Source organism: Fundulus heteroclitus, chromosome 1 (assembly GCF_011125445.2).
Source record: "Fundulus heteroclitus isolate FHET01 chromosome 1, MU-UCD_Fhet_4.1, whole genome shotgun sequence".
In the NCBI taxonomy this organism is placed as follows: Eukaryota; Metazoa; Chordata; class Actinopteri; order Cyprinodontiformes; family Fundulidae; genus Fundulus; species Fundulus heteroclitus.
The window spans coordinates 12,305,324-12,332,554 of record NC_046361.1 but is presented as its reverse complement, the minus strand read 5'-3'; the positions used below and the strand labels follow the sequence as shown (position 1 = coordinate 12,332,554).

Sequence of the window (27,231 nt, the reverse complement as noted above, 5' to 3'; positions counted from 1 at the left end):
AAAGGCAATTCTACTCACTCTAAGATGATGTATATAAACTTTAGATATGAAGAAAGTTAAAACAAAAGCGCCCCAAAGAACTCCCTGTCATTATTCTGGCATTTAGTAAACAAAAATATCTATTTTCCTGTAATCCTAACTAATCTAAAACAAAATAGTCTTACATAATGTCATATTGAGAGAGGAAAAAAAAACGTGCCGTGTCTTTTTTATACAGTGTGTGTAAACTAAGGCAACAAGTACCTGCGTGTCATTGTGCGTCATTTTGAATCTGAACCGTTAAATGTGGCGTCTGAACTTAGCTGGAAATGTTTAGGTGTTTATGGTGTGAAGAGGAAATACTTCGGTTTTAACTGGCTGGAATGAACTGCACATGGAACTAGGTCTTGTTAAGGGTGAACTTTGAAAATAGAGTCTAAAAGCACGTGTGACAGGCTACGTGGGAAAACAGCGCTGCAGGGACATTTACATTCCCACCAGAAGCATTCTTGACTTCTCGATCAAGCTGGAACCTGAAAATAATATCTAGCCCGTCAGGCGATGACATCTGAACAACAAATATCTGACGTTTTTTAATATTTGGAAAATATTCAGATAGTTTTAGGATCAGTCAAGACACTTTTCCGCCTCTGTTCCTCACTTCCTCTGGTATCACGCTGCCATAGAGGAGGAGACGGAGAGCCGGTTTGGTATTAGAGAAGCGGACCTGCCATTTAACGGTTGATACCTCCTTTCTGGATGATAGGAGAGAATTAAGAGTGGATAAAGTGAAACACTCAGTACAGATTGGAGCTCATTAGACGGCATACCTTACTGGGAGCTGGCTCCAGGCGACACACAGACGCAGCGTTTTTTTTGAACAAGCACGCATGCTGAGCAGACCGAATAAATAAAAACAAAAAGAGACGCCCTTCCACCGCGCCTATTTACACTGCGGTGGAAGAACCTGCCTGTTGCATAAGATTAAAAAATAGACTTTCTGTTTCAGTGCAAATGTCACCGTCTTCCGAGCAGTTTATTCCGGCCTCTCCAGAGACAGAAACGTCGCCCCCGTCTGGGGAGGAGAGGTTAGTGCAATCTGAACCACGCAGGCTGGACGGATAAAAGCGTATCCCACCTTCTCCGGGATACATTGGGTGTCAGCCTATGAAGTATCCAGGGGGGGGGAAAAAGGAGTCACCAAAAAAGTTCATTTGTGGCATTTGCTTCATGAAATTTGATTAGAAAAAAAAAAAAAAAAAAAAAAGAGACAGAAGGAACAGCTGATCCTCGAACGTCGACACGATTCTCTTTAGACTCCACAACACACAACTGGCCATCTTCAAACGGCGAACAGAAGAGCGACAATCACTCAGCATGCCAAGCAGCGACGGGGTCCGGGCTCCTGAGGTGCACTTAATCTTCGCTGCAATGTGTGTGTGCTACCTGCGAAACGGTGTTGCGTTTGCTAGTCGCCGTCCTTTTGGTGGATGGGCTCCAGGGTCGGATCTTTGCGGACTGGAGCTGGTTTCGGATCTGGCGGGAAGAGGATTACTTGCAGAGTGCTTCCAGAGCATCCAGGGTGCGTTTGATGTCACGGATCTGAGCCGCCAGTGTGTGTATGGGCTGCATGGAGCGATCCAGCTCCTCACAACGGGCCATTAGTGTGTACATACCCTGTGCAAACAAAAAATGTGTAACAATAGAAGAATACGCTAAAATTACACAGCCTTGAGAAATTTGCCAGAGAACATTTGTAACCCCTGAACCTTTACATATTTTGTCATGTTGCAACGACAACCTTTAATATATTTCAACAGGATTTTATGGGACAGACCAAATAATATTACACCTTATTTTCTAAAAATTCCCGTTTTCCAGATTTAACTTTTCAGAGCTTCAGGCCCTTTGCATGGATTTTAAAATATAAAATACAAACATCCTCTACAAAATTTATGCAAATATGTCTTTAAATAATCAACCAACCAACAAGGACATAAAGAAGGAAGCAAGGTAGGAAAGAAGTAAGGAAGTGAACTAGGTAACAAAGACGCAAGGACAGAAGGAGACAAGGGAAGGAGGGAGGGACGAACAAATGAACAAAGGAAGCAAGGAACGTATAAAAGACATCGAAGAAAAGAAAGATTACAACAAAGAAGGGAAGGATGGACACAGGAAAGAGGAGAAGGGAGAGAAAGAAAGCAGGAACCAAGATGAAACAATAAAGAAGTAAGGACAAAGGTTAGAAAGGGAAGGACAAGGAGGGAAGGGGGGATACAAGTAGAAGAGGAGGGAAGGACAAATCGAATGAAGATGAAAGACAGAAGGAACCAAGGAATGAAGAAACAAGGAAGAGAAGGAAGGACAAGTAGACGGGAGGTAGGGCAGATGGAAGAGAAGAACATTTAGAGAATGGGATAGGGGAAACAGAAGTGTGGCATTCAGCATCATACACGCCTGAATTTCACAAGTATTTATACTTTCTGTTGCCCTTTCAGCTAAAATCATAATAAATAAATCACACGTTTGTGGTTGAAACGTTGACACATTATAAGACAATGCTTTTTAACACAGGATAGTTTGACGCTTTGATCCATGCAGCTAACCTGGTCAGCCACACTGATAATGAGCAGCACTCTCCGCTCTGCACATTATCAATCTGGGTCTGCTCCCATCCAATCCGTTTGGGGAAAGGAGGGACATACAGCACAACTCCCTGAGCCGATTGGACGAAATGTATGTCCCGCCTTAAACCTTGATGCTGCCACGTGATTGGCCCGAACCGATTTTGGTTCAGAGATAAACCAATGAAGCCGGAGCGGTACGAGATGGATTCTTGTGTGTTTGTGAACGTCCAAATACCAGAATTCATCTTGCAGGAATGGTTAGCATGCAGCACAATTTGGAACAATTTTTCTACTCAAGCAGGTTTTGTTACGATCAACCAACTCTGAGATAAAACGATCCATTGTGTGTACTCCTGTACTTTATAAACAACTTCAAGGCATTCACACAGATCTGTCACACACACACACACACACACAGAGGATACTTTGTGTTTTCACCTTTATACTCATGTCTACGGACTCTCCCAGGCTGTCAACAGAGTCTCTGTAGGTCTGGATGTAGCCGACGCTCAGAGCGGTCATCTGAGGAAACCAAGGATAAGTACGAGTGAGAAACAGACAGGAGGAAACAGGAGCAGCCAGCTGAAAGGATACGAGCACCACGTGTACGAATTATCCAAACCCAACGGCGACACCAACTCACATTCTGAATGGTTCCATTGAGGCTCTTCATCATCATCTCCACGCTGTGGGCCAGCTCCTGGGTGTGTCTCTGGAGGTCCAGCAGGACCGTCGGATCGATTGGCGGGATGTCCGCCGGTCTCCGTGTCAACCCTCGGCTTCGGTAGATTGGACCAGAACAGTCAGCTGCAGGTGGGGACGATGGGAAATTAGACAATTACATACAAAACCAGGGGAATCTAATATAAGGTTAAATCAACACAGCAAAAAACAAGAAGAAAATAATAACAGCACTTTAACCAAAAGGACTTTCTCTTCATATCAAAAGATCTCAAAATGCAGAAGTCATGGGAGGTCAGCGGATGTTTAAAAAAAAAAAAAAAAAAAGACAGGGAGACAGCTTTTTCCATCCCGGCAACAGCAGGACCTTAATAGTAAATCCTTCTAGTCTAAACAAAGTGAGTCATCCATCTTAATTGAATCAGCAGGTAGAGGGAATGAGCTGCCACACGGGCCATATTGACTGTGTCGCTGTGCCTAAATCAAATGCCTGGTTTAGCCGTCACTCTCGCCCGGAGGCGTGCGAGAGTGAAGGGCGGCGTTTCAGCGCGGTCCTCCGCGAAATCTAAACATGACAGACGGCCGCTAATGGACCGTCTACATCAGGTCAGGCTGCAAAACTTCAAGGGACGGATTTATTTCTGGGACGGATCGGCACGTATCGCCCTAATGCTCGCCGTGTCCTGCAGCAGCGAAAAGCACGGATGCGGACGATCCTCTCTGTGACAGTTTATTCTATTCATTTGGGTTTATCTCAATAACTTAGGTAGTTCCTGACAATAAGCATCACAATGCCTGGGAATATATTCACATCCATTGAAGCTTTCCAGAGTCACCTTACAACCACAAAGCTAAATGTGCTTTGTTGGGATTGATACGGGAAAGACCAACAATTAGTCGTGCGTAATTGTAAAGTAGAAGATAAATTCCACATTTAAAAAAATACTAATAGAAATCAGATAATTTCCACAGGATGCTGCTGCCGAGGCCTCCATATGACTCTTCCATAGTTCTGCCATCAGCACAACGTTTAGGTCCATAAATACAGGGCCTTTCTAGCCCTTGGGATTTGATGCACCAAAAAGTGATGCATAATTGAGAGGAAACTCTTTCATTGTTTTGAAGTTTTGTAGATAAAATGAGCTGCGCAGTTCTGTTCGGCCCCCTTTACTTTGCTCCCCTTAAAATCCAGCGTGGCCAACTCCCATTTTAAGTCGCTTACTAAGTAAATGGAGTCCAACTGTGTGGAACCTAAGCTCAAGATAAATGCAGCTGCTTTGGGAAGGCCTCGCAGGTTTGTTAGAACCGCAACAACATTAGAGGTTTGTAGCTGTCCGTAGGCAAAAATGTGTTAAGGTTAACCAGGATTCCATACTTTCTCAGCCAGCTTTATCTGTAGGATGGAAATGCTTTTTTCTTTATAATGTTTAGTGAAATTATATTTTTTTAGCCCATAAATGATATTGAAGTTGCAGTAGGTGACTTTTGTATAAATATTTTGCTATATATACACTTTACAAATGTAAGACAGACAAACATCAAGCTCCTCTGGCTCCTCCCAGTGGTCCTGCTGCTATTAGCAGAAATACACCGCTCCCGGTCAGAAACAACCAATCAGAGCCAGCCTTGTGTATGCAGCTTTAAGGGAAACAGGAAAAAAGGTGTTGTCTTTACAATCTGACTCACAATCGCTGCAGTCCAGACTGGGCTTGGAGCTCATTTTGATCTTCTGCTCCAGATTCTTTGTGATGAAGTTGGTGAGGTCTCCCTCATGGCTGACCGTCCCCTCCAGCTCCAAAGCTGAGGAGATTGTGGCCCTTCGGCCCTCGGACTGCCCACCTCTGCCACCTCCTCTGGTTCCTGCACCACCTAAGGGAAAAAAAATAAAATAAAACGTCATTGAAAACTAAAGAAAGAAGCAGACTACTGGAAACACACGTAACCCAAAGCGGGACAGGATAGTACCTCCACAGGCTTGGCTGATTTCATCCAGGCTCTTGCTGTCCTGCATCCCCCGGTTGTTGCGAACCCACACTTGGGCCATGACGTGAGGAGGGCACGGGGTGTTGTCTGAGGCGAGAACAGCAGGCTGAAGGGTGGAAGAGGAGGAGGTACTAGGACTGGGGGCTGAAGAGGAGTAGTGCTGGGAGGGCTTGGAGAAAAAGAGCAATAACAGAAGTTAATAAGTGGTAATCCAGGGTTTCCCACAAAAAAATGGCGGTAGGTCTCCACTTACCTCCTTCTCTGTTCTTCCTCCTGTGTTCCTCCATCTGTTCTCGTGCTTCTCGTCAGTCTCCACATCCTGTTTCTCTGTCTCTCCATCCTCCTCTTCCCCTCGGCCACCACGCCTTCTCTCTACTCTCTCAGCCCCTGTCTGATGTCTTCCTGCCACGTCGGACCCTCCCTGCTGACATGGCTCTTTGAGCTCTTCGTGCCGTCTAGAATCCCACATGAGGACCATGTCGTCAGTCTTGGAGGCCTCGGGAATGTCTGTGTCTTTGGAGTCGGAGTCTCCCGTGCCGGCCCCATCACGAAAAGAGGGGTCTGCCGCCTGGCGACTGCGCAGTGATAAACTATCAAAGTTGCTTTCTACAGTGTGCAGTCTGTTTGCTGTATCGACGTGGTTCTCTGCGCGTCCACCGGACCCGTCCACGGACTCGGCTCCGTTACCGGGTAACCTGCTCCCGCCGTATTTTACCGAGACCGGTGCATGAGGGCCGTTCTCCAAAGAAACAGGCGTTGCCACCCCGTTCGCTGCTTCTGGCACTTCTGTGCCAATAACAGGGGAGAGACTCATCCCTCCCCCTGCTGGTGGAAAAAAAAAAAAGGGGACAGCGGTGTTACTGGAGTCCTTCTCAGGGAGCGACTCTGCCTTTTAAAAGGCGATCAGGAGGATTTTAATGTTTATTTGTAATATAATTAACTGTTTAGACAGGTCTTAATATAATGCACCAATTGCCTTGAAGGAAAAAAAAAGGTATTCTTTCTTACTTTCCTTCATCATCATGTCCAAATAAACAGGACACAAACGTATAGAAATACAGTCTGATATATCAGGAGGAAATGTATCTGATAAAAGATTATGGACACAAACCTCAGTATCCACCTCACTTCTAATGAAGTTTCATTATTCAGAGAATTGGGTGGGTTTATGTCTAATAAATGATTCCAGTGAATGCTTTGAAATCAAATTAGCTTTTAGAAAGAAAAAATAACTAAATGTGACAGCTTAATACTCCTTGATAAAAACAATATTCAAAAAAGCAACCTCGTATCCCAGTTTCAAGACAGGCTAAAATATAACATCATCATTACTCAAGATTCAACTCCAGTTTTACAGCACTTTTACAAACAAGTTTAACCGCGAGGATGAGGTCAGGAAATTGATTTTCTGGACAGACCGCTTCGATAAAGCGACAGTAAGATGGTAAAAAGCTCCCACAGAACGCCCCTATAATGGTAAATAGTCAATGGGAATAAATAAATAGTACATGTGGTTCTAATATTAGGAGTAATTTGGGGTTTTCTATCTTGTTTAAGAAGACGTCAACAGAATGAGCTTAAGTGGACTGAAGCGCAGACCTGGCGCATCACGTAAGTGAAATCCACCCAGGAACCCTGTAGAGATGTGCAAGCAGGCGTCCATCAGCCAGTGGGTTAATACTAGTGTTGCACCGATACCAATACCAGTATGGGACGGGGCCCCGATCCAGCACTAAAATGGTGGTATCGGTATCGGCGAGTACCAACAAATAGGCACCGATACCATTTTGATGTTTGTATGTCACTTGAACGCAGCCTTCCCTCTCCCGACTAGTATTATACATGTTATATAAGTTCATGAAAGTTGCACTATTTTGGCATTTGAGAGCCAAAACTCAGGGTTTAAAAGAGATTATTCAATTATTAATGTAATTTTACTGTCTTACTGTTGCACTACTATTATACATGTTATAATTTCACGAATGTTGCACTATTTTGGCCTTTGAGAGCCAAAAGTTTATTCAACTATTGTCACCCATTCCAGGTAGGCAATACAAAGTTCTATTACCCTAAGTAGTATGCAGTTCTTCATATATACACACACACATCGATTTCAAACAGAAATCAGTATGCTATCAGCCGATACTGCACAGCCAGGTATCAGGGCCAAAAAATGGCATCAGCGCAACACTAGTAAACACCTCCTGATGCTGAGGTCTAAACCAATTACAACCATAGAGGTCATCAGGTGCATTTATGGACAATCAAAGCAAAAAGCAATCCAGCTGTCTGATTACTTTAGAAAATTCTGATTAGGAAAATGAGAAAAGTCGTTTTTTCCCCCATGCTCTGTTTCGTTTTGATCTAACCTTGAAAAACACCAAAGATGGGGAAATATAAACCATAATCTTCTGCCGTGGGTAGGAGCCATGTGATCTTTCCCATCAAGAGGAAGTAAACAAGCCAAGTCAGTGAAAAATGTGCCCGCCAGGATTATGACAGCTAGAGTTGTTCAGCTGCGTTTCACAGATCACATGACCCGCCCTGTTATCCGCGGTCCCCCCCAACACGACCCCGATCTTTCAGCACACCTTTTAAAAAAGCCAGTCGTTTTCATGGTCCCCAAAGCTGCGGCTTCCTGACAGCCATGTAAAAACACGGGCACACTAACGCTGCAGTAACCGGTGCACGTCACCCCCCCTAACGGGGTTTCATTAGCGGCCAAAGTTTTACCAAGCTAACGAAAGCCACGGACTGTGCGTGACACACAGACTGAGCCGCAGACGTTAAAAGAAACGAGAGTAAAACGCCTGTCATCGGTGAGGAAGTACCTGCGCTGCTGCTGCTGCTGCTGCTGTGAGGCGGCTAACGTTAGCTGCTCAGGCCTCAGACCCACCAGTCTCACCAGACTAGCTCCGGTTTAGCTGACACGGTGACAAAGCGCAGGTTTTCCTGAGCTGCTATCCAGACTCCAGGGCGTAAAAGCTTCACATAACGACGCCACAGACGTCAAGTCATCGAAGGAAACACTCACCGGAGCAGTTTCTTGCCTGTAGAATGTAAGCAACAATCGAGTCCGATCAATAAATGGTTCCCCGCAAATCCCCAAAGAACAGTTCCGCTTCGAGAAAGCTTTTAGCGGACGTTAACCGCGAGACCGTGTGAATAATATTAACGGTAAACGTTACCGTGGAAATGTGCTTGACAACGCTTAAAATTGATTAGCAGTTTGTTTAGAGTGAATTTTAATAATTTAATGTACCAAACGTTTCGCAAAAAAAAAAAAAAAACTTTCAATAAGTCATTATTAATGATCTCTAATCAAAGTTAAATCAAACGCCTGTATCAGAAACACGGTGTATTCTGTGGCTTTAATATTACAAAGCATCCGTTCAATCATATAATTTTAATCTGGGTGAAAATTAAATTATTTGTACATGTATGTCGGCTTCATTCATGCTGTATTTACCACAATTTTCCCAACAGATGGAGACAAACACCAAGGGCCCCTCAGGCTTTGCTGTGCCAAGAGAAGCAGAGCAGAGATCTGAAGTCCACTGTTGCTGTTCCAGTACAGTTATCCTATGTATTCTGTGGATGGATGAAAGGAAACTTACATTTAAAAATCTTATGCTTTGATATTATATCCAGATCACGTGTTAAAAAAAAAAAAGAAGAAATAGTAATGGTCCCAGCTATAGGCCTATATAAAAAAATAAAACACATACCCTTCCATTGCTTTTCACAGAACATCCAGATTCTGTTACATTGGACAACAGTCAATGCCCCCCCTCCATTAACTTGACTACGGCTCTTATTCTTCAGGGAGGAATCAGAAATCTTCTTATTCAACGGGACTTACTTCAAAATGATATTAAGCTATTAACCTTTCAAGTTTGAATTAATCTAGCTCCATCATGCTGAATGGATCTCCTTAAAGTCCAAACCAGCATACTTTCTTTGACCGCCTGTTTCTCTGGAATGTGCCAATATCAGACAAAGCTGATGGAGAACTTGCAGGAACTCTGTGAAATAATTTATTGATTATTGGTTACTTGTACACACACTTAACAAAAAGTACAACTTTTAGATTTCAAATGTTACCATTTCGACGTCTAAATAGTTTTTGTTTATATTATGAAAAAAAAATGATTTTACTATACTTGAAAAAAAATGTGTGTTGTCTAGTTGAGGAAAAGGTTAGGACACTCTACCTCCTGATACCTAGTCTTACCCGTTTGAAATAATTCTGACCATGTCTCTGATGATGAAAGTTTACTCCACTCTTAAATTTTAGCTGTGAGAATTCAGTTTCAAGTCACCCCACACAGTCTCAATTAGATCCAGATCCGGTCTTTTGCCAGGACTTTGCATTTCTTAATTCTCAGTCAGAAGGTATGTTTCGGGTCATTGTCATGTTCCAGGCTCCTACTCTGCTTCAGCTTTCATCTATAATTCATCACGGATTCTGTGATGGTGCTCTGGTCAGGTCCTGCTGCGGCAACACATCCCCAAACCATAAGACCTCAGGCTCGATGCCTCATGGTCAGTCTGAGGTTCAGGTCCTGAAATGCAGTATTTTGTTCATGCTGTCTAAATAAATAAATTTTAGACTTTTCAGTCCAAAGAATAAAATTCCAGAAGTCCTGGTCTGTGTCTACATTCTGTGGTAAACCTTGGTCTGGCTTTACATGCTCTTTTTAGAGAGCAAAGCTTTGCTCCTTGCACGCTTTGTGTGAAAAAGAAACTTGTTCAGTCTCTTTCTAAGTGCACAGGCCTGCAATTTTACACAGGCAGTACAGAGCTTGCTGTAGGTCTCATGATGTCATGAGGCTTTTTAGCCTTCTGTGGTCGGCTTTAAGGTTGGCTTTGATTGCCAGACCTGGGCATGTTGGCAGCTGTTTTCATTTTCCTTTACGTTTGTACTATTTTACATAAAAGAGAAGGACTGATTTAAAATTATTCCGAGGCCTCTTCAAATCCCTTACCATGCTCTTAAAGGGACAGTGTGTAAAAAATTTGCTTTTCAAATAGCAAAAATCAACTATTGCTTTTATAAATACATATTCTAGCAAAGTCTAATGACCTCACATCAAAAATGAAAGCATTCTCATAACTTAGAATTAGTAGTTTATAAATACCACTGGACGGCGCCATACTGCGTTGTTATTTCTGATTCCAGTTGCCAAAAATGGACAAACTTGTTTCTGTCTTCTATATGAGGAAGTTCTGTCAGTGGAGGAGGAGTATAAAACAAGCAAACACAATCGTAGATCATTCTATTTGCCGTTTTCTGTTGAACTGAAAGACCATCCAGCGAGATGGAAGAGAAAGTGACCAAGAAAAGAAAAAAGTAATAACCGAGAGAAAACGAGAGCCTATATCGACACAGCTATTATTACCAGGTTGGTGTGGAGATAATTCATGAGAAAGCGATGATTTAAAACGGATGCGGAGGTTGCATGTCTTCTGCTGGACAGGTAAGTTAATTCAATAAGTGATGTTTATTTTGGCTTAATTTTAGAAACAGGCCAGTGTGGTCCAGCAACCACTCTGTCCTCCCTGTAGAAACAGCTCATTTGTTCGTCTCTCGAACAGAGATGTGTACATGGAAGGATATCAGCCGGCCCATTCACTGCCAGTAGAGCAACAGCAGAAGCGGGTTTCTTTGCTCGTCTTTATTTTAGACCCCAAATAAGCAACTGCGTGTTCAGAAATGAGCCAAAACTCATGGAATTTACAAGATAGATAGCTTTATTTGTCATTTTGTATGCACAAAGTGCGTACAGAACGAAATTTCGTTTGCATACAGCTTGAAAAATCACTCTAGAAATCATTCTAAAAATCACAGTAGACTTTCAGGATAAAGATGCAGCAGCGATTTATGTAAACAGTTGAAATGAAAAAAAATGTAACAATGAATATGAACAATGTAACAAGCAACTTTAGAAAAAAAAAGCAGACTTGGCAACAGTTTCAAAACCCATTTCACACGATGACCGTAGCTATTAGCTATTAGCAGTAGCTTGGTACCAAATTCATGGAGTACATGTTGACATCGTCCCATTTATGACACTCCACTGCTTCTATAGTAGTCATTATGCTCTTAACGGCGAGGTTGTTCATAATTCATTTAGCACACCACAAGCTGGTGTGCCAGTGTGAAAATGTAACACACTGGGGCTTTAAGCTACTACCATCTTCTTTCGGAAGACCCCAGACGGCTCTTTTGGTTTCACCATGGTGTTCACTCTCATTTCAACAGCCCGGAGTTCAGTAAACAAAATACCCGAGGCTTGATAACGGCAAACCTTCATCATGCTGAGTAACGATCAGCACCTGATATTAAATGGAAACGCATGTTGGGGGAATGAATCCTAACTTATTTCTCACCAGAAAGAGATGTTTTTTCAATACATCCTACAGAAGAAAAGACAATTTCGTCACTGCTACGTTTGCATAGCTGATTTATTTATTTTTTTATTAGCATTTTTATGATAATGATAAAAATATCAGTATATCCAAATATGTTAGATAACCACACAGGCTGCTGTGGGCTGTGTAACTTTTTTCATGCAACTTTAATCCACTCACATTTAAACAGGTACCATCTGTGCGAAAAGACAACCCCTGGTGAAATGTGCATGCTTGAGTTGTGTTTCCAACACCCAGTATTTAGCTTTAGCATCATGACCTGAATTCATTTGGGAATTGTCATGTAAATGATTTCAAATGGCAGCGAAATAACTTGCCAGGAGGCTGAAAATAGAGAGCAGATCTTGGTTTGGCCTGTGTGCCTCCACAGTGGAAATAAAGCCAACGTTTTGTGGCTTTTGAATGACAAACCCTGCAGAAGACGAGAGAGGACCGAAAAAGCCCCCAGAGTGCAGCCACATCTAAGGATCTTGTAAAATATCTAATTCACCTCATCCATCCAGGCCAGCTGCACCCTCAGAGGTGATTCAGCTGTTTTATCCCATTTACTCCCTCTCTATGTGCAGCACACATCAAAGCTTTAGAAATCTACCTAAAGACACTCAAGGTTCAGAAATAAGCTTTTATTTAAGAGCTCCCCCGCAGAGTGCTCCATTACTGAATTCTTTTTTCCCTTTTAGGGATTTTACATATTAAAAAAGAAGCAATTTTACCAGATAATTCATTCCCACATGAGAAGCAGCAGTTAGGATAGGGAGGTATATGAAGCAAATTGAGAGCATGTGGCTTCATACAGATGTGGTTTTTCATTATAGAAGCTGGAGACTGCAAGTTTACGGCGGTCGCCAAAAAGACAGTAAAGAGCCGTAAATCAGCAAGCCACTAATCCTGGCTGTTAATTGCATCCAATTTGGGAGGCAAGGCTTCTCATGACCCGGACTTGATGTGTTGTTTCAATTAAACAAATGTAGTGAACTTAATGGCGGCTTCCCCGTACAGCACTGAAACCTCTAAAAAAAAAAAAAAAAAAGGTAAAAAAGCGACACTGAACACTTTGTTGTCATTGTTCCGACTCAACATTAATACCAGGAATTACATATCTGGAATGGAACTTAGACATGTATGAAAATGCACTTGAAGTTAGAACCAGAAGTGCTGTTTCAGATGTTTCCGAAACCAAGAATTCAACATTTTATGTTGGGTTTGGGTAGATCGTTTAGAATTAATGTTTAAAAGGCTGTTGTGGTTTGTGGGCAGAGAAACGTATAAAAAAAAAATACATCCAGTGGTTTTACAGAGGAAAGGGGATAATTAAAAGTTTGTGGAAAGGCGATCGATTTCCAAAAGCCTTGATTTGATCGCCAGTGGAGCTTTGCTTGAAGAGTCCTATTGCAGAAACCATTTCGGGCAGTTAGCAATAAAACTCGGTTTTAAACATTTAAGCAGATTTTTTTTAATCAGCCTGAGAGCTTCTCTGAGAGGGGCGCTGTGGTGATGTGCAACAACCTCTTATTAGACCTAAAGCGAACTTTTATGGCTCAAATGGTGTGAAAAACTCTCTGTGGTTGTCAGGGCAGAAGGAACAAAAAAATAAAAAAAAGGCTACATGAACCAAATGCCAAGGGATTTTCTCTAAACGTTGGAGTTTTACAGTGCCGTGACTCCCTTTGGCACGATACCCAGTCATTTACTTTGTTTTTATTGGGTTCTTCTTTACAGAGTAACCTCAACCTGCCAGACAATGTAGTCACTTTGAGCTACCAGTTGGGTTAGTGCTTGCCTGATTTTGGTACCAAGCTTCCTATAAGAACAATTTAAATTTTCACCCAAGAATGCAGATTCTGTAATGAGAGAGACTGTTAACACTGCTTTCTGTGGACTTTTGCTGTTTTTATTCTTGTCTGAAGTCCAGTAGGCTACATGCCAGTTATTTTTGGGATTTTTGTTTTGCTTTTGTTTGATAATACCCCGCCTCCCCCCGATAACACTATTATATATCTCAGAGATGCTATATACAAAGGTAAAAAGTACGCAAAAAGTACCATTGTGCAGGGTCTAAAACACCAACAAAGCCGGACTGCGTCAAGTTGTTATTCCATTTCAGGTATGTTTTCTTGTTGGAATAACAGTTTAACAATCTTCAAGAAGTTCAATGCTTACAATGTTCACCATTTAGCAAGAAAGAAAAGAGAACCTAAACTGTTTGAGTTACAGTGTAAGATATGTCGTGTTCTTGGAACAAATTATAACTGGCAAATGTTCTCATTTTAAGCTGTTGATGGCACCTGGAGAAGAAACCCGCTCACCAGGATCCATCCACCCAGCCATCGTCTGTACCTGCTTAACCTTTCAGGGTTTGGGGGGGTGCTACTTCCTATCTACAGCAGTCAGTTTGCCTTTGCAGAGACACACAACAAAGAATCACATACACACACACACTCACTCACTCCCAAGGGCAATTTAGATTGACCAACAAACCTAGAAGTCATGTTTTTGGACGGTGGAGGGAAAAACTCATGCACGCACATGGAAAACATGCAGACTCCACCTCATCTTTGGGATGCCAGCACACTTTGCTCAATACGCCTACAATCTGACAAACTATCAGCAGTCGTCATCAGAGACTAAATGTCTACAGAACAGTTTCAAATTTTTACATTTTTGTCAAAAATTTGAGCATGAACTGGAATGGCACTGGTCCGAGGTTTTTGTAAACCATCACATCACATCATTCAGGCGATGAAATCCAATCCAAACATTGTGAAAACACAGCTTCGATTTCCCTTTTCACCCCGTTGAACTAGCAGCCGTTGTTTTGCAATGTTTTAACTTAACAGAAGTAAGAGGAATGGTAAATGGCTTGTATAGCACTTTTAACTAGTCTGACGACTCCCAAAGCGCTTCACACTACAGTTAGTCATTCACCCATTCACACCCTGATGGTGGTGAGCTATGTTAGTAGTTACAGCTGCCCTGGGGCAGACTGATAGAGTCGTGGCTGCCATGCACCGGCGCCACCCAGCCCTCTGACCAACACCAGCAGGCAAGGTCATAAGGACCCAATGACTGAGATGGTCGGTGCAGGGGATCAAACTGTCAACCTGCCAATTGCAGGACAAACTCCCTAACCTCTGCACCATCATCACCTGAGGAGGTTTCAGGTGATATTCTGCCAAACCATCAGAAGAAATATCCTTTTAATAATGCAAATTGCAGAACAGCAAGTCAGTTTCATCAGATAACTAATAAAATAAGAGTACAGTGTCTTGTCTTTGATGTTATCAACATAACCGGGTGAGAAGCAATGAACTTCAGTTGTCCTAGTTTTGGCCAATCATAGAGTTCATGAGAGGAGAGGCTTTGGATATCTGGAATGACTGGAACGTATCATCTGCACACATGATTGCCCAGCAACCCATTTGTTAAACACTTCGTGATAAAATACTGTCGTGGTCAATCTGGTGGTTTGGACAGATAGGGGTTTGGTGTTGAGTGGTATGTTACAGATTTGGAGTAAACACAGTGATGTACTGGGAGAGTGAAAAATAGCATGACCAGAAAGGAATGAATCCCACTGTACTGTGTCCAAACAGGGCAACACTGAACAAAGAAATGTGTTCTGAACTCATGCTGGTTAGTGTGGGGGAGAAACAGCTATGGGGGATGGTTTCAGATTTGAATCAGGTTAGAACAGTTTAACATCTGGTTCAGTGAAACGATCATTCTGTATCAATTAAAAGTTCACTCTCACCTCTGAGTTTGATGGATTAGAAAGATAACAAGTCATAAATAATCATTGTTTGCAGCTCAAAATGCATTTCAGGGAGGCAAACTAGCAGTGTTGAATGTTGTATCCATTCCACCAAATGTGAATTTCAGACATATTTTAAAGGAAAACCACAAACACAAGCATCTGCTTTAAAGGAGTTATTTATTCAGTGGCTTGCAAAAGGTTTTCATAAGCTTTATTTTTTTTTTTTCGACAGTTGTCACATTATATCCACAAACTTAACTTTGTTTGTTAGAGTATGTGATAAATATAAACATAAAGTAGTGTATGGTTGGGGATTAGTATTATATTCACCTTAATAATACTTTTGGTGTAAAAGTGTTGGTCCACCTTTCACACCAAAAACAGCTGTGAATCCAACTAGATATTTTATTTATTCTTTTTATAATTTTATGCTTCAAATGTTCATTCATTTACAGATTCATTTTTTTTGCCAAGATTTGACTTCTTCGTTTGTGTTAAAATATTGCATGTTTACTTATTGCTGGGCAGATAGTAAAATAATACATTTGTCTTTGCATTTTTAATAAAAAAAATAAATAAAAAAAAGGGATCTATTTTTTTGTGGTTTGCCAGTACATTCCATTTGGGGATTTTGACCCATGTGGCAAATAGTTTGGACACTACTGGTTTAGATGAATGGTCACGTCTTTGTGGTTTGCAGTTTTGCAGCAATCCTTGCAGATTAGAGTGATGAATTTAACAGGACTCTGTTGGGACTTGATTTTAAATTAAAATGATGGGATATTATTTTACAATTGAACACAGCTTTAATTTTCTCCACTCCTTTTTCCCTGACCTCTCTGCTGTGTCCCTTGATCTTTATAATATGATGCAATTTGTTCACTAATGGTCTCCAACAAATCTCTGTGCTTATTTGTGGAATCTCTTCAAACAACTGAATTGATACTAAGGTTAAATTACAGATCGACTCTATGTAGCAATAGGCTGCCTTCTAAAAACAACTGGGGCAGAAAAGAAATGCAAAATGTTGGAAAATGGTAAAAATTACTTCCTTCCACTTTGCAGTCATGTGTTGCTTTGAGTTGTTCAATCACTTAAAGTCACAATAATCTGAATATAACCTAACACAATGTACAAAAGTTCAAAGCAAACAAGTATGTTTGCAAGGTACAGTTATTAAGAGAAAATCAAAGCCTCCAATTATTTGAGAAGACAGCTCTGCTCCAGCTGCGGAGAAGCAGTTCTGGAAAATTACACGAGACGAGTACTGGCATGGAGATGTAAATAGACCATAACAGAGCGAAACGCACAAGGTCCTTGTGATGATTGAGGAGCAGCAGTGCAGACCGTCTTAAAGAGAAACACTGAATGTTTAGAATGAGCGAACATGAGAATGTCATGGAGGCTTCCCGTTCTACTCATGTGCTGTTTGGATCAAGCCAACATTCCCACTACAAGCTCAGACACAGTATTTAGCCTTCTGGATACAGTCAAGCACAAACGTGTTTAAACTATGTTTAAAAGTGTTGGATCTGATGCATGTTTCTTTAAGATGGCCGGCCAACTATTCTGGATGATATCAAAAATAGTGGCATATTAGTAAAATGCAAAGTGTTTATATTTGAAAAGCTTTACATTGAAGTGTTATCATGAATGTGGTACATTTAATGCGAGAAAATGTTGAACTGCAAAGGATTCGATCTGAATGATCTCTAAAGAGCTGAATGTGGTTGTGGGCTGAAACCAGATCTGGGAATGAAGTCTCACCTAACCATATTTAGGATTTCCTGATTGTTTTGCTCTTTGACAAAGCTTGTTATTATTAGCAATACAAAAAGAGAGGATGTAGCCTTTTGCGTTTTGAGCATTCAAAAACTGCAGCAACTTATTACAGTTAATTATTGCTTTTCTACATATGAAGCCTCCATGTTGGATTTTGATATCAGGGCTGTTGAGAAACTTCCTGAACTCCGATTTGGGACACCAATTTCAAGCCTCTTATATGACCCTGAGATTATCAGCGGTAATTTTCACTAGTGCTGCTTCTACTCACTAACAGTAGATAAAAAAATTTCAACCTGAAAAACTCACAGAGAAAGAAATGGCAATTAGAAGAATTTTATTGACACAATAATTTAAGTCTTTGGCACTCAGACCTCGGCAGGAACATTAATGCTGAATTATACTTTAATATGCAATAGTAGATGTATGAGAACAGGGATGTTCCCCCCAGGTCTGAAACTGGTGATGGAGTGGAGATAGAAGAACTTTGTTCAGTCCATATGGTGATCTGTTTAAGATAGATGTCCAACTTGATAAACACAGGTTTGCATGAACTGTCCATGATGAGCAAGCTTGAAGCGACTGTGGAGAGGAAAAACTCCCCTTTGGGAAGAAACCTCTGGCAGAACCGGGCCCAACATGGTGGTCTTCTGCCGGACCAATAACAGGCGATAGGGAGTGATGAAGACTGGGAGAAAACACTCTGATGGGTTGAGGATGGAGGAACGTCTTGGAAGCTAGATGAACTCAGCTACGATGGTGGAGAAGGGGTTGGGGGTGGGTTGAATCGGACATCTGATTCGAAATCCGACATGATGCGATGCTGTTTGCGCTTGCTGGATAGCAGGCTGAGATGTGGATTTGAAGTTGCTTTTAAGATGAGCGTGGGATGCTGATTGGCTTCATGGAGGTGCGGTTCGTAGCTGAATGGCTCACATCAGAGGCGGATCGGCCTCTGATTGAATGGAGGCAGGCGATGAGTTTCTTGCGCTTTAGCTTCATTTTAAAATGTTTTGACAAATAACCTCCTTAACAGTTTGATTGTAATGCGGTCTTCAATGCAAGTAGGTGGTTCAGATGAAGCTAATGTCTACTAACTTAGAGAGGTCCAAAGGACAAAAAAAACATGTGAACACACATCTGATTACTTTGCCTCGTTAAAGCTGATAAGATATCAACACCAGTTTTCATCTCAATAGGAACAAGTTTTATTTGTAAAAAAAAAGGGTCACTACTACTACTAATGATAATTAAAGGAATACAGGCCTCAATGTAATCATCCTCTGTAGAGCTAGAGTTGCTGAACCAGGTTGTGACACAGTCTGCTGAACCTCCTTGGTCATCTCAGAAGGAAGACCCCTGGTCTTGCTGATTTTGTTTTCACATGGATATCACTGGCTCAGTTCTTCGATGACGTCTAAAGATGAACTCTTGAAACCCGATGCAGCTGACTCTCCTCCATGTTGGCAAGGACAAGCTCTTATTCCTGCAGATGCCTGTAGCCCACAACAAGCTCAATGATGTCAGGGCTCATTTATCTCTTCTCTGTTGAATGATGATTGCCGTCTGATATGCAGGTGATGGTGGTGTTGTCATGTAAGAATTTGATAGCGTTCAATTTATGATTTGTTGTACAGTTAAAGATGAACTTGTTGCACAACAGGGACTAAGCACACACCCTTGGGGGATACCAGCATTAAGGTGCAGTCTGGATTAGGTGTCCACCTGAGAACTGTCAAGAAGTGCGGATACAACTGGATAGAGAAACATTGCTATGCAGTTCTTAGAGAGAAAGAATGGATGCATGGTATTAAAAGTGGAGTTACAGTCAGTAAAGAAAATGCACACATATTTTCCTGGTCCAGGTGGGAGAGGGCAGCCCTTTGTACAAAAGCTTTTGTATCATCCGTGGTCCTGTTTGGCATTTAAGCAAATCGTACAAGGGGCAAATTTAGCAGACAGAGATGTGACAAGGGATATGATTATGTCCTCAAAACACTGAAGTGAGGATGATATTCATTTAGCCAACTCTGTTTTTTTGGCTTTTGACTTTATGACATTTGACCAGTTTACTGCTACCAACAACATGGTGTGAAGTTTGTTGGTTTTATTTGAATCACAGCGTCAGATTCACACTCCCAAATACACAGTTTCATATTTATGTCTCTATAACTTTCCTTCTTTTTCCGTCTCAAGCATGTGTATGTGAGTAACTCACCGCTGGCGGGTTCTTTAATGTGGGTGTAGCTGAGAAGGTTCAAACCAGGAAGCCAAAAGCCAAGCCCACATTAGGTTTCTGCACTTTTTCTGTCCTGCTTTATTTTTCCTAAAGCAACAGAAGTGTCTCCCATTCTTTGCTAAGTTTCCAGTTTGGCAAATTTACTGTCTTAGCCTGTGAACTGCTGCTTGAGCTGCTTTCACTCAGAACCCACAAATGTCAAACAGACGCTAAAGTTCACACAGAGACTTTCTGTGCAGAAATACTTACATTCACTGGAAAGAACTTCAGGAGTCCTACATGATTTAAACTGGGATATAATGCAGCTTCACCTCCATGCTTGGTATCACCATGAAGACAGACACTGAATATGTATACAGTACTGCTATTATTGGACTTTACCATGTACAATGCCATCCATTAATATTCCTTCAACATTTCCACAAAAGGTCATGTTACAACCCCAAATCTTAATAAATTTCACCGTGGAAAAGTTTAAAGCAACAATATCCCAAGCTTTGGTCACGTTATGGAGCACGATAACATTTATAATCAAAGAATGGAAAGAGTACAGCACAAGTGCAAACCTACTGACACATGGCTGTCCAACTAAACTGACTGTGTTTAGTAATTCTTGAGGAGCTGCAGAGACTAACACCCGAGGTGGCAGAGTCTGTTGACAGGACAACTACTGCTTGTGCACTTTGCAATTCTGGCATGTATGGAAGAGTGGCAAGAAGAAAGCAACCATGCCGGTTTGCTGCAAGCCATGTAGGGTTCACAGCAAACATATGGAAGAAGGTACACTGGTCTAACTTGGCAAGCCAGATGGATACTGTGTAACGCTCTACGTTCTGCACATTATCAATCTGGGTCTGCTCCCATCCAATCAGGTCTGGTAAAGGAGGGCTGTTCATCAGATAACTAGGGCCGAACGTTCCAAGCTAATTGGATAAATCGACACCCAGTACCTCGCCTACCAAAGGTTGGTTTTAGCCAATCATGGTATCAAATGAAAATGTAAGCAGCAGGCGCCATGGGAAACCACAAGTAACACTAGTCACGGCTCTTCTTGCTGATGCTCTTTCAAAGAACAAATTGTGGATTCTGACAAAGCAGATGTGATAGCAGAAGCTACAGTCAGGTTTTTCACCCATTCACACCCTGTCAGTGGTGAGCTGTGTTAGTAGCCACAGCTGCCCTGGGGCAGACTGACAGAGGCCAGGCTGCTATACATCAGTGCCACCGGGTCCTCTGACCACCGCCAGCGAAAACACTGAGACAGGAACTTGAAACCGGGGTGGTGATTCATCTTCCAGCAGGGCAAAACCCCTAATAATATAACGATTGCAACCAATGAAGGGCTTAGATCAAAGCATAAGGATACATTAAAGGTGACAAATCATACTTTTAAATACTTTCTTTTTGCATTAAAATCATTCAGTTATGGTCTATTTAAAGTGGAACTGCAATGCTTTGCTCCGAATTCCTCATTAATTTACCCCCCATGTTCCTACATTATACCCTGTTCTGAGGGGTAAAAAGCATCTGAGAGCCCCCCCCCCCCCTCCTCAGTTTGCAATTTTCTACTTGAAGCTTTTAGTTCTCTATCCACTTTTTAAGTCAGTAATGATATGTATGTTAATGAAAGAGACGAGGAGACCTTTTCTAAATACTTCTTTAGTTCTTGCTGCCTCAAAGTGAAACAGATCAACCTTTAAATACCAAGAGAATGGGAAGGTTTACCAAAGAAGGTATCAAAATAAAACAAAGACGTTTCCACAGGAGGGAGTGGGAAGGAGCAAACGGTAACAACTGGACATCAGATATACAAACAAAGACAGGCAGACAAAGATGCTCACATATAAAACAAATGCGTCTTTTCGTGACTTGGTGATGAACTTTTACTAACCAAGTTGCTTGACTCCAAGTTAAGCTAATAAATACCCGAAAGAAGAAAATCAAACAGATGATGGAAGAAGATGTGTTTAACATGTGTACATTTAAAACAAATCACACTTTACTTGTTTGAAAAGTCACTGAAGTTGCTCAAATCTGACAAGCCAAAGTCCTGCAGACACCGTTCCTGCTGAGTCCTGCCTCCAGCTTCCAGGATGCCCGATGGTAGCTTCTTCATCACACACTGGACCTTTTTCATCGCTCGCAGTCAGAAAACATTACAAGCTGGAGCTGCACAACCAGCCGTAGATGATCAACACAAAGTCCCCTCCAGTCTGTAGTTTGAGAAACATGCATATTATGTACAAAGTCTTCTGGGCGTTACGGCCGCCTCAGCTTTTTTGTTGTTGTTGTTGTTTGTTTTAATCAAACCCAAGTGGAAAATCTTTTGTAAGCAAATTTTCCAATGTTCCACATACTGAGAACACCCACAGTTCAAATAACAGAAAATATTCATTTCATCTTTAATAGATAAGGAGCTTAAAACAATATAGGTTTCATCTAATTGAAATATAATTTGAATAGCAAAGAATAGAAATTCCCCAAAAAAGCAGGCAGCGAACATCCAAATTGCGACCCTTGTTGAAGCCATTTAAAGCACATTCATGTCGGAATGGAAAACCTTTTAGCTCTTGATATCTTTCTGACATTTTTAAACACGCCTTATCATGTTCTCCAGATCTGGGCAGTATGGGGGAGTCCGAACAAACTAAACCAGCCCTCAAAATAGAATTGAACGTGTTTTGTTTTACTCACATTATCCCCACATGGCACAAAATTAGCAACAGCACTGTGTCTGAACCTCCCGAGTTAATGTCACGGCACCAAGCGTGGAGGTAAACACAATGGGGAATCTCTTTTTGTAGTGGTTGGTACAGCTGCAGCACACAGCGCTGATACCCTGGGAAAGTCAATCATCAAAGGAAATGTTGCACTTTTTCCTCAGCTTTTCATCTCTGTGGTCACAGTCAGTAATCTTATGGAACCGCACCTTTCTGAAGAAACTAACAAAGGTCTCACTGCTGGTGAACGGTTTGGAAATCTATGGTATGTGGCAGTATCGGTCAGTGTTTTCTATATAATTATCCGTCTTTTCTATTGCTACTTACAATCTAAGAAAGCCTAATGTGTTAAATTATACATTGTTTTTACTGGATAGGTAACTCAGTTTTGAACATCTCAATTAGCAATCACTGGTGATTAAAGGGTCGGTCCGGTATCAAGATGTACCGAGATTTTCTGCAGCTATGAATTAAAAATACACAAACGGGAAGTATTTTTAATAAGATGCCAGATAAAAGGTTGGAGAACCACAGATTTCCCTTCTGTTGTAGTTAAAGTTGACTGTGTGGAAATATTTTAGGTTTTGAAAAACACGGGAGAGTTGTGGCGTGGAAACTAATGGAGGGCCAGCCATCACTCTTTTTAGTGTAACACTGTTTTAGAGTGACAGCTCAGTGCAATTAGCACTTGAATACTACTGCCAAATTTAGCATCTGTGTAGTCCATATTTTTATTTAAGTCTGTGTATCAAGTTGTAGCTTTTCTGTTGTCATTTTATTGTGTAATTCTTCTTTAAATTTTTATGAATGTACAGTGAAACTGCATTATCAGTAATTTGAGGTATCACACCGTGATTATTCCTCCTATCACTCCATTACTATGTTTGAGGCATTGGTAACCAGTTGACCACATCCGAGTTCTTTTCAGCACAGTCTGCGTTTTTTGTTTCTTCGTCTTGCTTCGACTTTTTCCACCGCTAGAGAAAATGTGTTGCTTCATTCCAAATGATTACCAATTCTCAGACACGAGAAGAGGGGGAGTTCTTCAAATGTGAGTATAACACAGACCAAGGATTAGAAAATTCTTCTTACAACCCAGATAACTTTGCTCTGCTAAAAGATGATGTAGACTACCGTAAACCTACTTTTTCCCATTTAAGTTAACAATTGTATACGCAATCAGGAAATGCGTATACAATTGGAGGGGGAAAAAAAAACATACAAAGCTCAAAGGTTTTCCCTTAGGTTCAACATCGGTTCAGTAGGGTTACAAGTTTTTAAAATGTTGAATGTGTAGCTCGTGGAAAAACGTTTCCTCCACATGCACGATATGCACTTAAATGTCCTAGTCACAACACAGGTTGTTCTGGCTGTGCTGTCCGTCCTTCATTCGACATGCTATGCAACCTAAGCTATTCTACTGTTGTAACTTTATTCACAAAGTCATTTTTGTCCACGCGGACCGGTCCTCCGCTGTCCAAGCTGTCCTGTACAAAGTTTCAGATGATTATGCGGCGTTTGACTCGACTGCTAAAATGAGAGGATGCTGTTTTTCTTTAGATAAGTGCATGCGCATGATGTAGTCTCTGTACATACAGTATGTGTGGGTCCTAAAGTATAAGTTAAGTGTGTGCGTGTGTAGATTACACAAAGTGTGTATGTGTGTTTCAGTCAATGGAGATCTGCATTCAAGCGCTCCTCGGTGCCCTCTGTTGAGGCTTGCTCCTGCTCTTCCTCCCTACTGCGCGTCCTCCTCCCACGCCTCCACCTCCTCCTCTTCCTCCTCCATGCTTGTGCTTCTCAGCCCTCTCTTTCTCCTTATGTGGTGCAGTCATAAAGTCCCCGCGATGACGCTGGTTGCGTGGTGGACGGTATCCCAGGGCCCTGCAGTGCTCGCCCAGGTTTCCAGGGTGAATCAGGGCCATCACGTCCTCGTACCAGGGCTGGGTTCCTGCGCTCTGATAGGACGAAGCAGCCAAAGAGGCGAGGACACGATTGGCAGAAGGGCTCCAGACAGCAAGGCGGACGGTGACTGCAGTCCAGTGGTAGCCGTGCTCCTCCACCTGGCAGTGGTAGACGCCACCGTGAGAGAGCTCGGCTCGGCGAATCAGGACGCCCCGCTCTATCACCACCAGCTGGTCACCTGTCAGCACCTGCACGCACATGAATAACATGTGAATAACATGTGAATAACATGTGAATTTCACCAATGTGAGATCAATAAAGCCTATCTTATCTTATTAACATTAACACAACATTAACACTAATTCAATTCAATTCAAATGTATTCAATTCAATTCAGTTCATTTGATTTTGTTTTAATTTTGTCTTAATTCAATTCATCCAGTTCAACTCCAATTTAATTTATTTTTATTCTAATTGGTCCAGCTAAAGATTTTATTAATTTAGGGATGAAATCTAAAGTAAATAAATGTAACTTAGTTCAATTAGCCTATTTTTTACCGCTTTAACTCACAATTAACTGACAAACTAGTCAATTAGTGATCAGTATGTTTCAATTTGTACATAATTTGAGCATCCAATGTGATATAATGGTTTGAAAGTGGTGGTTTTGACTGTGCACGAATGAAAATGTGTGACGGCTTACCTGGTTTAGTTCGGCACTGTTCTCTCCAGCTTGTTTATACCAGGTAACGGCAGCATGTCTGGATCGAGGCAGGCACTCCAGGTAGGTGCTGTTACCCTCCGCAACCATCATGACCCTCTGCTCCGCCTCCACCTGCAGCCCAGCTGAACAGAATCAAAGACGCAAGGTCAGACCCTAAACATGTCTGTATCTGCTGGTTTCTATGTTTCATTTTAGCTCTTTAAATTAGTCATTCCAGAAGGATATATAATGTTTTTGGTAAACACGTGTAAAATGCTTCAGCTAATTCAGCTGGTTTTGAATTGGCGTAATATCATAATGGAAAACTAAGAAAAACTTCTACATTTATACATTTATTTAGTGGGGAATGTATTTTAACTTGTTAAGAAATGACAGTTTGAACCAATTCACTGGTGGCACATTTCTGTAAATCAAATCTGATTTTTATTATTTTAGTAATTTACACATTATTTTACGAAGATTCTTGGTACTTTTAATTAGCAATCCATTGCTTCTTGTTTCCTCTGGGTTTAAACATGACATAAAACCCCAATGACCAGCGTTAATCTTGCCACCACATACAGTGAGCAGGATTGCAAGGAAGGTAAAAAAAAAAAGATAAAATAAAATAATATCACAAGCTTTTCTGTTACATAACTGCAGCAAAGAGTTGGTCGTACAGTCAGATTAACACAAAAACGGTCCCCATACACAAACTTCACCGTCCTCCATGGCCATCAATACATTTGTAAAGAGATATCTTTTAATAATTATCATCAGTGTGAGATTACACTACTGAAATAAAAGCCTTTTAAACATCTTCATCAGGAATGTTTCTAAGTGTGTCCATCACCGTACGACATGCGGGACAACAGCTGATTCTGGAACTGGGATACAATGCTATACAAAGACTCTTAGCAGGCTCAAATAAACATCTTTATATCCCTAAAACATCCCCGAAACCGTTTCATGTATCTCTTCATGTTTACCAAGCATGTCAGTTTAGTGCGCTTTCTCTTTTCTCAATTTAAACTGAAGGGGTTAAACAGCAGGTACCATAGGTGGAGGAAATATAAATAAAATCTGTATTCTGTTACTTTTCTCACCTTACATACTTTCTATTGCTACTATATATTTAATGTAAGAAAATGTTGAACTGCAAAGGATTCAAGCTGAATGATCTCTGAATAGCTGAGCATTTAAACTTGGTGAAGTCCCTGAGTCTGCTCCTCACCTCCTTGTCGGACGCACTGAGTCAGCGGGTCCTCCTCCTCCCCTAAATGCCGAGCGTTTCTCCTGCAGGCAAACAGAACAGTTTTTGTGCTATTAGCTCCAAGGAGCTCACCACAGAAAAATATCAGGGTGACGGAACTGCTTGGCAAATGTTTGTAGGTAAATTTCGTCCTGATGGTGGCACTAGAGAGAAGGTCATGCAGCGCTCGCATCTGACAGAAGTGAATCAATCTGCTGATGAAATCACTGAAGGAAACGGTTTGATTAGAAGGTCACCTCAGCCGTAAAAACCTGGAGAACACTCTGGGAAGGGGGCCACGGGGTTATTCATGGGGAAAAAATGCCTCAAGTTTAAACAGAGATCTGAGTTTAGATGTGATCAACTTTCAAACCATCAGCAGATGTGTTCCTAATTTAATTGTAGATAACTGCTACATAGATCGTATCTCACACATCGTATCCTCGGAGGGAGGACATTTGAGACACTGCAGCCATGTCAGTGTTGTTTGGATTTGAAAAAAAAAATGTGCGTTTGCTTCCATACCGGCGCACGGTGGGCATATAGGGGCTGCACGCATGTCCGTCCCAGGTGCAGTAGGGATCCCGTGCCAAGCAGCACTCTGCGCAGGCCTGACCGTACAGCTCACACTGGTACAGGGCCAGCTGGGACACGCCCTCCCTGGAGCCCACAAACAGCCACTGCAGAGGACGAGTCGGGTGAAAGAGAGAAACGGCACAGAATCAAGGATTGTTGGGGGGAAAGGGAGCAAGGGACAAAACGGCAAAAAGAGGCATTCAGCCCAATTCATTTGTTGAACAATAAAAACACACTCGTCTTATTTACTGATGTTCAACTCGCACTGCTTGTGTTTGGGAGAAAGAAATGCGTCGCAGTTTGCTTTTTTATATTCCAGACAGCCATGTTTGTTGTTGAGAAAAAGCTGTGGGCTGCCTTTTCAAGGATCCCAGACTATTTTAATAATGCAAGGTGGAAAATATGTGTGTGCAAGTATGTGCGCACGGTGTGGTATCACTTCATTATGGCGCCGACCGAGGTGAGGTAACCATGGCAACTGGTGATGAAGATGTCCTTGGAGACGCAAGGTGGAGAGATGAGTGATGCGCGTGATGCTGTGCATGCAGGGATGTGTGTGTGTGCGTGTGTGTGTGTGTGTGTGTGTGTGTGTGTG

The 27,231-nt window shown here is 41.7% G+C and overlaps 2 protein-coding genes across 4 annotated transcripts in view; both read right to left on the bottom strand.

Annotated features, from left to right (window-relative positions):
• Nucleotides 1-1,341: 1,341 nt before the first annotated feature.
• borcs6 (BLOC-1 related complex subunit 6) lies at nt 1,342-8,414 on the bottom strand. Of its 3 annotated transcripts, none has more exons than XM_012866787.3 (7): nt 8,305-8,414; nt 5,524-6,095; nt 5,253-5,439; nt 4,974-5,156; nt 3,250-3,413; nt 3,045-3,128; nt 1,342-1,656 (listed from the first exon to the last, which is right to left on the bottom strand). In XM_012866787.3, the coding sequence occupies exons 2-7, from the start codon at nt 6,082-6,084 to the stop codon at nt 1,531-1,533; spliced, it is 1,305 nt and encodes a 434-aa protein (XP_012722241.2). In that variant the 5' UTR covers nt 6,085-6,095; nt 8,305-8,414; the 3' UTR covers nt 1,342-1,530. The 3 variants fall into 3 exon arrangements, with proteins under 3 accessions (XP_012722241.2, XP_021174315.2, XP_012722243.2); XM_021318640.2 differs by having other exon boundaries at nt 5,524-6,092; nt 8,305-8,411; XM_012866789.3 differs by lacking the exon at nt 8,305-8,414 and adding an exon at nt 8,102-8,286.
• Nucleotides 8,415-21,123: 12,709 nt separating this feature from the next.
• Nucleotides 21,124-27,231, bottom strand: part of sema3h (sema domain, immunoglobulin domain (Ig), short basic domain, secreted, (semaphorin) 3H) — a 73,842-nt gene continuing 67,734 nt past the window's right edge. Inside the window, exons 15-18 of the mRNA XM_012866769.3 lie at nt 26,586-26,740; nt 26,043-26,104; nt 24,809-24,951; nt 21,124-24,353 (exon numbers count right to left, since the gene is read on the bottom strand). Of these exons, the coding sequence (XP_012722223.2) occupies nt 23,889-24,353; nt 24,809-24,951; nt 26,043-26,104; nt 26,586-26,740 (825 nt within the window). The 3' untranslated portion in view covers nt 21,124-23,888. The remainder of the gene's footprint in view (nt 24,354-24,808; nt 24,952-26,042; nt 26,105-26,585; nt 26,741-27,231) is intronic.